Source organism: Solea solea, chromosome 10, assembly GCF_958295425.1.
Source record: "Solea solea chromosome 10, fSolSol10.1, whole genome shotgun sequence".
NCBI lineage: Eukaryota > Metazoa > Chordata > Actinopteri > Pleuronectiformes > Soleidae > Solea > Solea solea.
In genome coordinates this window covers 5,131,407-5,145,817 of record NC_081143.1, presented here as the reverse complement: position 1 = coordinate 5,145,817, position 14,411 = coordinate 5,131,407, and the positions used below count along the sequence as shown (strand labels likewise).

The 14,411-nt window shown below is 37.6% G+C and overlaps 2 protein-coding genes across 2 annotated transcripts; one reads left to right on the top strand and one right to left on the bottom strand.

Moving 5' to 3' along the window:
* Positions 1–2,846: 2,846 nt before the first annotated feature.
* Positions 2,847–5,003, top strand: si:ch211-145b13.6 (ecto-ADP-ribosyltransferase 5). The gene is made up of 3 exons (XM_058640867.1): positions 2,847–3,226; positions 3,315–4,000; positions 4,371–5,003. The coding sequence occupies exons 1-3, from the start codon at positions 3,167–3,169 to the stop codon at positions 4,441–4,443; spliced, it is 819 nt and encodes a 272-aa protein (XP_058496850.1). The 5' UTR covers positions 2,847–3,166; the 3' UTR covers positions 4,444–5,003.
* An 886-nt stretch (positions 5,004–5,889) lies between these two features.
* Positions 5,890–10,893, bottom strand: tacr3l (tachykinin receptor 3-like). Its single transcript, XM_058640998.1, has 5 exons — positions 10,475–10,893; positions 9,790–9,978; positions 9,425–9,575; positions 7,360–7,556; positions 5,890–6,439 (listed from the first exon to the last, which is right to left on the bottom strand). Exons 1-5 carry the CDS (start codon positions 10,843–10,845, stop codon positions 6,217–6,219), a joined length of 1,131 nt encoding a protein of 376 aa, XP_058496981.1. The 5' UTR covers positions 10,846–10,893; the 3' UTR covers positions 5,890–6,216.
* Between the last annotated feature and the right edge of the window lie 3,518 nt (positions 10,894–14,411).

Below are 14,411 nucleotides of genomic sequence, written 5' to 3'. Positions count from 1 at the left end.
TGGGGATTTGAACTGGCGACCCTCCGGTTACAAGTGCCAAAAATAAAGGCTTGGTACTAGTACACAGGTTCATTATCACTGACGAGTCAACATATTTTGTATTTCATTATAGGACTTCAAATGTTTAATCTTCAACAAAACTGCAGATGTAAAAAAAAATGTTTCCAAATGAAAATGAGCAAGTACTTTACTACACAATTATCCCTGCCATTACCCGAGTAAAGTAAAACAATGGTTAGTATATTTAGTCAAATACTGTGGTTCAGTACAAAAGTGAATGTGCTTAAGTGTTATGTATTTATTTATTTATTTATTTGACAGTTAAATGTGTTATACTTGCTACTACAGCCCATTTGAGGCTATGTAACAGGTAACAGGTGGCTATGTTACTGTATTTTGACAACCAGAGTAAACAGAACTCTGAAACTCGATTCAAACTTTACAATAACACCGTATATACACGTTATATATGCCGTTAACTTTGACGTCAACAGTAAATTGGACGCAACTGACCATAAGTTGAAGTTCAGTGACACAACAGTCCAGTAAAAGTCATTAAAGTTATGTTTATGTCAAGTGACACACCTACCTACGGTCTCTTCACTGGTCACGAACGTCACGTTTTCTTGTTTGGCGCCCACGGAACCGGAAAGCAACGCTGCTTCCGGTAAAAACAAAAATACATAAATTAACAAATAAAATAAAAATTCTATTAAAACGATCACATATCCTATTTTTTTTTTTTCCAAAATGTGGAATATATTAGTTATTGCAAAGTGGACCCAAACGTTCCCAAAGACCACAAAGTGAGTACCACATCCGGGTATATTTTTCAAAATAAATGAAGTAGCGCTGAAAATTAAACATTGAAATATAACAACTGGTAAGGCATAATTTACACATTGTAATACAATTGTAAAGGAAAGAAATAGAGGGCAGCTAAGTGTTGATTTATAAAGATATAAGTCTCATAGTATAATACATATTGTATATATATATTGGTTAATTTATAATTACTACTTTTTTCTCAGACTTTCTTCTTGTATTCCACCGTTTTTATTTGTTGGGCTGGAAATACACACACACATATGTATATATATATATACATATATATATATTTATATATATATATATATATATATATATATATATATATATATATAAATTATTTGGCAAATTAGATTGGATTTTATTTAGGCAATTTGAATTTTCCATTTACCATGACACCATTTAACATTTGACCTCCATAGAAAGAATAATTGCAATATGAATTATATACATTTCTACAAATATCTCAAAAATTGTGCTCGATATATGCCAGGGCTCACACAATCCATTCAGGTGAATAATACAGTCCAGTCGTGGCTGCAGAATTTGAGTTCCAGGTTGTTATTGTGAATACTTTACCAGTGAGGAAGGAAGGATGCCAGAGGTCTGGAGGTTATATTTTTCCACTGCAGAATGGGAAGTAGCTGTTAAAGTGAGACATGTTCACAACAATTTTTCTCTATTGTTTGTCTACACTCTATATATTGTTTTTTTTTTTTATAGGTCCTGTATTACGGAAGCACATTGCATTCACTTGAACATTTTTTTTAGTTTAATCAAGTTTTACTTTGATCTGGGTTTAAGACACTGGGAGATAGTCCTGTCCTTAAGTCACATAGATGGTATTACCATTAGTTTGTCGACTTTAGGGAGGCACCTGAGGACTTTGTGGTTGTTCAGAAGGATGATCAGTTGGACAGATATGGCATGCTCCATGGATACAAGATGATGCATTTGAAATGCTTTCAGGCTGGCTACGTGGTGACTCAAGAGACGATCAGGAGACTGCTGAAAATATGGGAGTCACTTGCAGGTTAGAGGTTCTCGCGAAAGTTCTTGATAATTCAGGAAAAAAATGACTCAGAAAAACAGGAGGGAAAAAAAATTAGCATGAAAAACAGAAAAAAACTATTCAGAAAAACACAAAAAATCCTGGCAAAAATCCATTTTGCCACAACAAAAAAACATTCAAAAAAACATTAATTTTTTTCAAATGAATGCAATGTGCTTCCGTACTGTATTATGTTCATATTAAATTAAACATATGCTTACCTTCCTCTTTATATCAGCTACAAGCAGCAGAAAAATATCTGGAATGTCATGTTTTTCACATTCAAAGCAAATAACTTCATGTGTCATATAGTTGATAGGATGTTGTTAAACAATTTCATAACCATCACTTACACTGGAAGCATATTAACTGGTCAGTGTAAACAAGAGGGATGACGACAGAAGTCTATCTTCATATACACGTGATTATTGTGGAAAAAACTACTTACTCTAATTGAAGCCCCCATTTTGTGCATTAAGAATCATTGTGCAACACAGTATAATGTCGATTTATGCAAGTAATTTTTTGAGATGAAGTTTGACTCAACAGCAATAACTTCTCCTAAAAAGACATGTATTTTGTACATAACATACTATACTATATAAATTATACTATAACAACTATGTCTTACCATATTGTAACATATTATTTATAACAAGCCCCAAATGATGTGTGTTCACAAGACTAAAAACAAGACATTAACAAAAAGGTAAAACTGTATTTTAAGAAACAACCTATAAAAAGTTTGAAAAACAATCTGAAAAGAAAGACAGAGAAAATACTTAATTGTCCAAAAACCCATCTGCAATAAATCAGCAGGATTTAACTTCAGTATTAAAAATCTGTATAGAAGAAATGACTCAAAAACAGGGCGGCCAGTAGCACGTTTTCCTTCCACAGGAAACGAAAAGGACCTGACTGTCGAGATAAGCGTCTTATTAACTTCCTGAAAGTGATCACACCCCTGCAGTCTTCACTGCGTGGAGTTGTGAACTGATTTTCTTTCCCACTGCTCTCACAAATTGAATCTGCGTGCTTAAAATATTGGATTTTTTTAAAACTATTGCAACATTTTTTATTGTAGATTTCGAAATATACACATAATTTCTTAACTAGCTTGGGGTGGTGGAAGCCGTTCTCCTGGTGGGGGAAAATAAGATAAAGGAAGACTTGTCTAAACAAAAAAATTTGAGAAAGAAACCAGACCATTCCATTCTGAGCTCATCAGACATTTGATTCAAGTTGGATCCTGAAATACTTTCTGCTTCTAACCAGAATCCCTTGAAAATGTGGGACAGAGGAAACGTGCTTTTTGCTGCAGTTGTGTTCACAGCACTCTACTACACTGTAAGTATTCTTTCTCATACTCAAAGAACAAATCACTGTTGTGATGTTACACTCACCTAAACTATATCTTAATTTTCAAACTGCAAAGCATGCGGAACAACTGGACCCAGGTGCTGTGGATTACCTGTGCTATGCATGCCATGAAAAGGCCATGGAGATTGTTATCGATTCAGGACTTTTGAGAGAAGAGTTAAACCTCAATAAGGAATTCCAGAAAACATGGAATGCCAGTACCCAGTGCCAACAGGTGATCCCAGGAGGAATTAAAGAACACACCACTGCACTCTTGGCATATTCTAATGGTGATGAAGAGTTTCTAAATAAATTTAATGGTGAAGTGGAGACAATGCGTGGAAATGTCAGCACCTATGGAAAAGACTTCAATTTCAAGTCTTTTCACTTCTTACTGATGGGTTACATGATGCTGGACAAGCCAAAGAACTGTAAGACTGTATATTTTCTGACGGAAGAATCTAAAGCACAAAAAGGCTCCAAATTGAAACTTGGACGGTTCACTAAAGCAGAGACAAACTTCGAATCACTACGCAAGTCAGAGGATATTGACGGCATGGTTGTTTATAATATCACTTCTTGCTACTTTGCCAAAATGGCAGCCAACATTTGCACAGATAGTGAATATGTTCTGTTATCTCCAGCCGAAGCGTTCACTGTGGAGAGTGTAAATAAGAGAAAAGTGGAGGATGATACGTACACAGAGATTGTTCTGAAAAATTCAGATCTGGGATGCTCGCAATTTTGCCACATCTGCTCAAGGTAAGATTAAATCTTTATTTTTTTGAATAATTAATCCATTACATTATACATCAAAAATGTTTCCTCAAAGGATTTATTTTTGGCCACATCTCACTTGCAAAAGTGATCTCAATCTCTTATGACTTTTGTGTAAAAAAAAAAACTGTTTGACTCTTTAAGGCAACATGGGACCAAAGTTTAAAGGTTGAACCAACTTAATTGATTTTGTTGTGAAGAACACATACATTAAAATATCTCATGTGAAACAACTAAAACTTCCAAATTTGGGATAACATTTCATCTGTGTGTACCTTGCCTGTGATAGACTGAGAGGTTTCAGAACCTTTAAGTGTTTTTGATATTCATATTCATCCCTGTCTTTGTCTTGCAGATCTCAACCTACTGTCTCCACCCAGTGGCTTGTGTTGGTGATTGCAGCTTTGAGTCTTTTTGTTTTCTGCTGAGCAAAAACAAGTAGCATCTCGGGCAAGATCAGACAGACGTGCCATCAAACTGCAAAAATAGTTTTTGTTTACAGTTGAGCAATTAATGAACAGTTCATTTCAGTACTAAAACCATATTTGAAACTAAAATCCATATGTTACATCAGTAAATCAAGCAATATTATTTTTGATAGCTTTGTTTATATTTTATTCTTTTGCTAAAGTGTATACAGAAAAGAGATGAAAAGTGGAAGGCGTGATGACACTGATGTATGGGAACTGAGCAAGTTACATTTCATTAACACTTCAATACCAGAGTGGTTTCATCTGATAATATCAGTTTAGTATTTCAGCGTTTTTTTTAAAGATAGATTAAAAGTGAATTGGTCGAATTCCTCTTGTCTTTTCCTCTACTTCTTATATCTTCTAATACTGATCTTCATATATTGATTGCAGTGGTATAACCCTAACCCATTTCTATTTATATCAGCTGGTCCATAAGACCCTAATTAAACTATAACATGTTGTTGGTTCATGCTGTGCAGAGTGATACAAATAAAGTATATGTTCAAACAATCTTATACATGAATGTAACTGTGGTCATTTTGTAACAATATTGCCTTTTGGTGTACTTTCACACTGTACTGCAGCAGAATTAGTAGTAAATGTGTTGTTCAGTATTACTGAATATATGCTGTATTACTGTATGCACATGTATTTTTTTACACAACAGTCAGAGTTACACACAGTAAAGCATGACTCTAAAGTACACTTTAACTTGGCACATTCTTTCTCCAACTGACAAAAACACGAGTAAGCACTTGTGAATTTACAACAAGGTTATAAACAACACGTAACATCCAACAAGCTTCCGTGTAACTAGATAAAAGGACATTAGTGTTGGTGGAGCAGTACTGCTGTGGCTATTTTTGATGAAATAATAGTCTGATGGCTTTAAACGTGCAGTGTAGCAGATCAGCGTTTCATTAAAATTCATTTACTACTTATAAAGTGCTGTACTATATAATACTATTTAACAGTATGTTACATTAAACAACTTTCAAAAGTAGCTCATAACATACAGTTTATGAGGCTGACCTAACGTCATAACTTATAATATATTCATATAAAACACAAAAATACTTCGATCAGGTTTTACCAAATCAATTATCAACACAATCATTCAAACCCAGTTAAAGTACACAATATGATCATGTTTGCATTTTCCTATTGGAAATACGGAATGTACGTATTTAGCAACAAATGTGTTACTTTACACTTTACTGCAATACCAATATATAAACCAAAATCTACATATACGGTATGTGAATAACTCTTCTTGGTATTTTTTGCTAAATCACCACACATGAATTGGTCTATTTTCATAATTAACAACAGAAATGCACCGGAGATAGCAAACGTAGGAAGTTAAGCACTAAAATAAAGTTATCATAGCTCGTAAATACACATATACTGTCAAAAGATATCAGACAGTTGATGATGGTGAAATACGACATACCAGGGCAATATAGCTAATGTGAATATAGCTAACTGACTATATGCATGGTCACTTCCTGGTTTCAGCCAATGATACAGATGCTCTACAGTTGGGGTCTGCAGAAGTTAATATTATTTAGCAACGGATTATAGAATTTAGCGAGTAACTACTAATGTTAATGTTTTTGATGTGTATTTTAATTGCTAAGTTCATAATAAAAAGCCCAAGTGACAATTAACCTGAAGTAAAAGAGCGGGCTTTATAATTTTAATGGATGTTGTGCTCCATGCATAGAGTCAACTGCCTTTGGTATTGAGCTCAGAGTTCAGTTTTGACCGGTTTCCATGAGAGCGAGTGCTCTTGTCTTTGCTGAGGATGCTGGTGTCGACCCGGGACAGTGTGCACATGCTGTTCTGACAACCTGGACGCAGTCTTGTATTCTTGAGCTCTAGCTCGTCATAGCTTGCGACGTGGACGAGTGGACACCAGCGGAATACATGCTTGAAACCGGCGCGAAACCTGCATTTCAAATCAAACCCCAATGATGTGTGAGTATGTTGTTGTTTCATTCATTTAAAGTTATTTATACATCAATTCTTAGATAAATTCTGCAAATGAACAACAAATAAACACCATAATTATGTCAAACTGAAATGTTATAATAGTGTTTTTATTTACAGTGTATATTAGCATATAGTTTGCATGTTCTCCCCTTGTATGCGTGGGTTCTCTCTGGGTTGTCCGGTTTTCTCCCACAGTCCAAAGACATGCAATATGGGGATTAGGTAAATTGGACACTCTAAATTGACCGTAGATGTGACTGTGAGAGTGAATGGTTGTTTGTCTCTATGTGTGGCCCTGCAATGGACTGGCGAACCCCGCCTTTCGCCCTATGTCAGCTGAGATTGGCACAGCACCCCACTGTGACCCTCCTGTGGAGGATAAAGCGGTAGCAAATGAACCCACAATCAGCATCTATTTGTCTACAGACTTCCCTCACAAAATCCACACAGCACTGAGGCAGAAAAGGCTCCACTGTCATGTATGTTTCTGCAATGCTGTCAATCAAAAACTGATTCCACCTTTTTAGACAGTTCTTATAATCACCCTTTATATAGTTCAATAATCATGCAGAATCCCAGCATTTGTGCTCGCCCGCTGCTCCACTCACTCCCAGAGAAGCCGAGCTTCCATTGAAATGACGACTTCGCCGCATAATTTTTTTCCGCTTCATTTTAAAGAAGCAAAGAACACTTGAACAAGCAAACAAAAATTAAACGCAAAATAAAAATACACAAATTGCAAACAAAATATTGATTTAATCATTAAAAATGATTGAAATGTAAGTAATACACAACTCCTTTAGAGGAAGCAGAGCTTTCCTTGCCGTATCAGAGCAATCGCCACTGACACGTTTACCGTCGTGCATTTGCACTCACCTGCTGTTGAGGCAGCAGTAGATGATGGGGTTGTACATGGTGGAGCTCATTGCCAGCCACATCACTGACAGGTAAACCTGCTGGATGTACTTCCACTTGCTCAGATGCTTGTTGAGACCCGTCACAATGAAATAGACATGATACGGCAACCAGCACAGGGCAAAAGTCAACACTACAATGATCATCATCTTCACCACCTGCAGAGGAGAAGAGTGCAGCACAGAAGTCATCAACAGGAAAGAGAACATTAGAGCTTATGTTTCCATTTGACTCTAAATGGGAACATAATTTGCAAAATAGATATCATGTTGTGTTGAATGAGACCTACAACAAGTCATTGAGACTGTTTACTCCTCACGGAAATGTTTAGTGTTGTTATAAATCAAGTAAGAAGTAGGACTATTTTCCCGTCTTCTAATCAAACCTAGTGTAGGTCTTTTGCAAACAGCATCCTCGCCTCATGGCTATTCACGTTATTTTTTACTTGTGGGATGGCTTCATTCAACAAACTGAAAGACTACATCCACTTTTTATTAACGGCGTATAGTTTGTTGCCTGCTTTTCCTTCATTGAGATCACAATGGCATCTCCAACTGATGACCATGGTGTATGAGAGAGAGAAAGGACAGTGATGACGCACCAGGTAAAACAGATGAGAGACAGCTGCAGAAACCATCAGTGTGGAGGAGAACAATGCAGAGCAGCAGAAGGCTAAATATTATATTTCCCCATTAAGTTCACGTGTGAGAATGTGATGAGAGCCGTTTCCTCATATTGTCTGTCCAGATGGAGTTGTTTCATCTTCGGCTCTTGAATCAAGCCTTGTCCTGTAGCTTTTTCAACATTAATAAAATCTCTTTTATCTTTCTCAGCTCATTTATTCAACAAGTTCAGTCTCATTGTTTTGTTTTCCTCTGAAGCCCTTTAAAGATTGTAAATGGCAAGTCTGCACCTGTCACCATCTCAATGTATGTGCTGTGTATACCAAAATAAATCTAGCTCTGAGGGGGGAAAAAAACTCTCAAATTGTTATTATTATTATTATTATGTTGAATTTGTCCATTGATTCTTCAAATTATTTTCTTTATCTTTTCATATTTTTTCTCAATCCACTCTGAACATTTGCACAAACCAGTTTAGCACCATCTCTGAATAATCTGACATCGTAGCCTGCAGTATTTGTGATATTCATGAATGATTTGTATTCTTTGGCATTAATACCACACAGCTATCTTGATAGATGCTTGTCATCACAGCTGGAATGACCTTAATCCCTGTTTAACTCAAGCGTCACTCTCGCTCCTGCAAAGCACACAGTGTTGACTCACTGAAGAATCCAAACTACAGTAAATGGACGTTTTCTCTTTTTCTACTGAACAAACTGTTTTATTAGTGTATATTAATCAAATAATAACAATAAAAAAATGAAAAAGAATATGTAACACTTAAAGACAAGTTTTCCAAATGCAGTCACTGAAGCAGTTTGTCACATGAATGATTAGTTGTTGTTGTCAGTGAAGTTTCACTTCCTCCCCAAACAGCAGTTTTATTTGGAGCCTTTGCACTGTTGATGACCTCAAATGGGTTAAATGCTTACTTTGTTATTTTGTAATTATGGAGCAAAGAAACCAGAAAATGTTCATGTTCAAGAAGCTGAACAATAAGAAAATTTGTTTTAATTTTTGAAAAAAACACCCAATTAATCCATTATGAATTAATTGAATAATAGTTGCAGGCCTAATTGACATCTATTCATTTAGCCAGGTAACAGACAGTATTCTAAGTGAGGCATAACCCTAACCATCACAGCTCAATGCCTAACCTTAACCCTGACATAAACTGAATTCAAACCCCAAATTGACAGCCACCCTGAGGTTATCCTGTGAAATAGGATGATAACAAGAGTATTTATTATGTGTACTCATGTCTTATGTGTACATACTTTAATATTGTATACACACCACACAAATCTTAACTTGATTCAAACTAAATACCATTTAAGTCAATGTGTATATACTGTAAATGCATACAGCATGCAAATATATTCAGTTGATGCGGTGTTTACCTTCCGTTTGGCTCTGAGCTGTCTGTGATAGTTCTCTGAGGAGTCTCCAGGGATCACTCCTCCCCACAGTGTCACACCCACGATGGTGTAAGTGATGGTCATCACCACCACAGGCAGCACGTAGACCAGAACTGTCACTATTGTATGATACCTGCACATAAACACAAACAACTGATCATCAATATGTTTTAACACATAAGCACAATGAAAACAGTGTCAACCCTGACACATTATAACTGGAATTAAAGTTATGATGTCACAATATTGACATCCACACATATCCCAGCTTTATTTCAACAATGATGACAAAGCCTGTAGGAAAATTGGACAAAAAGGTGGTCGGCAGTGTGTGTCTATATTCTCACATGAAGGCGTCGTCAGCCATGCGGGGCCAGGCCACGTAGCAGAGGGTTCTGTGGGGCAGAGCTCGAGTGGTGGAAAAGTAGCAGAGAGGCAAAGCAAGAACCACGGCCAAACTCCAGATACAGACAATGACGGCCACAGTAGCCTTTGCTGACAGACGAGGTTTCAGAGGGTGGATTATGGCTATGTACCTGCAGAGTGAGCAGATGCTGTCTTTATAAACATGATGCTGGTTGTTCATATAGTCCTGTAGAAAATGACTAATATCACAGTTGGCCTCTTGCAGACTCAGTGTCAGTGGTTTTAGGGACGTTGCAACATTTTTATGATATAATTTAATACTTTTTCCAAATAAGCTGCATGTTTAGTGAAAAGTAGTCACATGCTTTCTGTTGTTGCCATTCTTCATTAAACCATTAAATGACCAAAATAAGGGTGCATTTTGTTCCAGGTTTTTCCCTTTTTTTAAGAATAAATATATTCAGAAAATTAGATACATTATACATAGGTTTAATTTAAACAACCCTGAAACAGTAATTTAAACAGATGAATACGTTCACATGTTAGTAAACAAATACTTGTGAAATGAAATTTGTATTTACAATTTGGTGATTCTAAGCATGGATTTGATACACATTAAATAATAATAATAATAATAACATAAAGTCATTAAACTCCATGTCTCACCTGTCGATGGCTATAGCAGTCATGGAATAGATGCTGGCGAACACAGCAGTGACGGGGAAGAAGTTGTGGAACCTGCAGTAGACTTCTCCAAAGTACCACTCTCCATGAGCCGCGTAGATGAAGTTGATGAGGGTGTTGAACGCGGCCATGGAGACGTCAGCGAAAGCAAGGTTCAGCAGGAAATAGCTGGTCACTGTCCTCATGCGCTTGTGCGCCAGAATAATCCAAATCACGACCAGGTTCCCGAGGACGGCCACTGTGAGCACGGTGCTGTAAGCCACCGACCACAGCGCGATGCGCCACGTCGGCTGCACGAACTGGTTGCTCAGATATCTGGTGGAATTGGATCCGTGATCCCGTTCAGAGGCCATTCCTCAAGAGTCCTCGTTCGGTCAGAATGTGTGAGTCAGTCCGTTGCTGACAGGCGACATGACATACATCACCTTGGCAAAATGTGATGCGCGAACATATGCGCAACATGTGACCAGTGACACAGGATGAGCGGTCCTGATGCAGCAGTGATGAGAGGCAGTGAACATTCAGTTAGTCTGTTATTATAGTTTTTCATTTCTGTTCTTTAGGTTATTTGTTGTAGTCCAGCAAATTTCGTTGTATTATTTTGGCACAATAACAATTAAGATTCTATTCTATTACCAAACATTATTAACAGTGGCGTGCATAGACATTTTGGAGGGCAGGGGCGAAAATGAAAAGGGCACCTACTGTGGGTGCCAATAGTAGGCCTATACAATTTCTCACAGACCTTTGTATATATACACAGGGACATATACAGGGAGCACAGCATCACTTTCTATCACTGAGATGTGCATTTATTACAAAGCACTGAACATCATAAGGATGCCCTACAACACTGTCATGTCGGGACAGTAGGGGACTTCTTAATGACACCCTTTTTGATTGAAAGGACAACCATAGGAAACAAAGTTGCAAGTGCATCTTATGCGGCACTGCATCACTTCTCTCCACTAGAAAGGCACTCTTTAACGATCCTTTTTTTAATTTATATTTTTGCTTTAGAGTCCACAGATGGCTGCCACTCATCTAACACTAAGTGTGCATCTTGTTACTTTGTCCATGAGGACAATAAAAACCTCATGGAGTAATTTTGTACAAACCTGTTGATTAGAGCTATTAAACGTTTCCATGAGTTTGTATTGAAATAACAAATATGTTAGTTAAGTCCGTTGTAGCTATGACTTTCAATCAGTAACTCGACAGCACACTATCATTCCAATTCCACATCAATAATCAATTACCCGCGGTCTGCATATTTTCATAGGCAATGTTAATCGACTCTGCCCCTTCCCTTACCCCCCCATACAACTTCAATCCTTGTTCACGGCCTCGTCACCTCCCGCATTGTATACTATAACTCTCTCCTCTCTGGTTTCCCTCACAAATCCCTCCATAAACTTCCACTGGAAGAATTCAGCTGCCCGCATCATCACCAGAACCCTCATTTCACCACATCACCCCCATCCCACAACAACTCCACTGACTCCCACTTAATTCCAGAATCCAATTCAAAATTGAAGGGGATTGAAGTGGGCCCAGTCAAAAGGGACCTAAAGGTGCTATAGTTAACCCGAACCAGAACCGTCTGTTTTGACTCACTGAATCATTAATGAACCTAAGAGCCTGTGTCTGAGGAGAACCACGGATACGCTTGCATGTACTGTACTCATTGCATTCATCCTTAAATGAGGATCACGTTGCCACCTCATATAACCACAAGCACGTTTCCATTGTTACTGTCTTCTTTATTGTTTCTTTTGACCAAAACAAGAGCTCGCCACCGTCTGGACTGGAAAGTGTTGTACAGGGAGCATGTGCAGTTGGTGTGTACGGACTCAAATTGGAGGCATGCTCACACAGGTCCTACACCGACGACTGCCAAGAAATGGGTGGATGACAACATGCAGAGCCTGATGGTTCAAAAGTCGCCCCTCTTATGGACTCACAAATAATGTGGATTAACAAAATGAGATGTTCTCGGGGACCCGGGATCCCTCTCCGCTCTGAACCCAAACCTGATCAACAGGTACAGTGTATACGTCCCTGCATCATTAGCTGCCACTTCAAGTGATGAGTTTCACTCTAAATCTCTGGTGAATGTGAGGTTTTTTTTCCGTCCAGAGATTAAACAGTCCTGCATTAGTCATGTCTTAAGCCTTGGATCAGTGCGACTGCAATACAGTTAATCCTTAATAGCTGTGATATGAAAAGCAAAGCTTATAGCTCCAGGAGTTTATGTCGTTTTGACTGCATTATGCAACCTCACAACAGATCAAGTTAGGCCATCTAGTGTTGGATCAGTGAAATAAAAAAACAACTGTCTGCAGTAACACAAGATATCAACAAAACCCTCTTTTTTTTCTCTTTCTCTCTCTAAACTGACTCAGGACAGCAGATTGTTGCCAATATACAAAACGTGGAACAGAAACCTGTGTGTTGTTTGATTTCAAAATTCTGTCACATGTTATATCGTGCATATCCACAGCAAAGATAAAATCTGCATGGTTTGAACCTTTTAATGGTCTTATCAGTTTTATTTATTTATTTAATTAAGGAAAGGGACTATGTAAATATGCTAGGCTCATTTCCATGCCCATTTATATCAGATGGCATGCTGGTGTCTGCCCCACCCTGGTGGAGTCATGCTGCCGATTATTTCACAATCTCAATATGTGACAAAACAGCCCAAACATTTGTCATTGGTGCCAGGACAATCTGTGACGCTCTCACCATTGACACATCACAGCCACTTCTAGTGTCCTTCTAATCAACTGACACTCTAAATTGACCACGGGTGTGACTGTGAGAGTGAATGGTTGTTTGTCTCTATATGTGGACGATGAAAGTAGAGTTTATAGGTCCTTCTCTTTATGCACACAACCATTAACAAGCTGCCACACAAAAAAAAGAACAAGAATGTCAAAACATCTGTTTCCTCTCAGCAAATGACTTCATTTAGGCCACTCCCTACATCTAAATGTCACTGTTCTAACTCAGTCTGAACAAACCCTGTCCTCCATACTGAAAAAGGTCACACACTGGTAGGAAGCAGATGATAATAATAATGATTTTCATGATTATTTAAGGTGTTATTTATTTAATTTTAAATAAATAACACCTTAATTTAATGACGTTGATATTTTTACACTTGAGAGCCACTTTATTAGGTACACCTGGCACCTTTTAAAAGTGGCAGGTGTTTCACCCAATGTGGTCTCCTGCTGTTGAAGCTCGTCTGCACTCAAAAATGGCTCTCTTTGGTCTTTTTTACTCATTCTACCTTAGTTGTAATGGATAGTTACTTTTTCCGAGAGAAATATCCAACCGCTCATGATTGTCTGTTTGCTACTATTCTCTGTAAACCCTGGTTGTGTGTTAAAATCCCAGTAGATCAGCAGGTTCTGAAATAGAATCACCTCTCTTCTTCATTCCAATCCTCCTGAAATTGGGAAACATCTGAAACATGCAGGGCGGCGGGTCACTGAGGACAAGGGTTGAGAAGGATAGATAGGATTTTGCCCTTTGAAGAACCTTTGCTTGGACTTGTTATTGGATCACTTCATGCTGTGTGTAAACCATTTCTTGGTAAAAGAAATTAATCATCAGTAAATCATGAGTCACTGCTGAAACTCCTTCTTTACCGTCACCATGGAGTTTATGTTTTTGTTTTTGGAGGTGGAAAGAGTACTGAAGTATTCTACTCAAGTAAAAGTACCACTATTTTTGATAAATTTTTTCTTAAGTACAAGTAAAAGTACTGGTCTAAAAATTAACTCAAGTTAAAGCAATAAAAAAGTAGCTTGTTTTAAATGTACTCAGAGTACAAGTTACTTAGTTACTTTTTTTAACAAGGTTGGGGTTCTTTCTTGTGTCGTGAAAAAAGGACAAGGGGACCCAAATC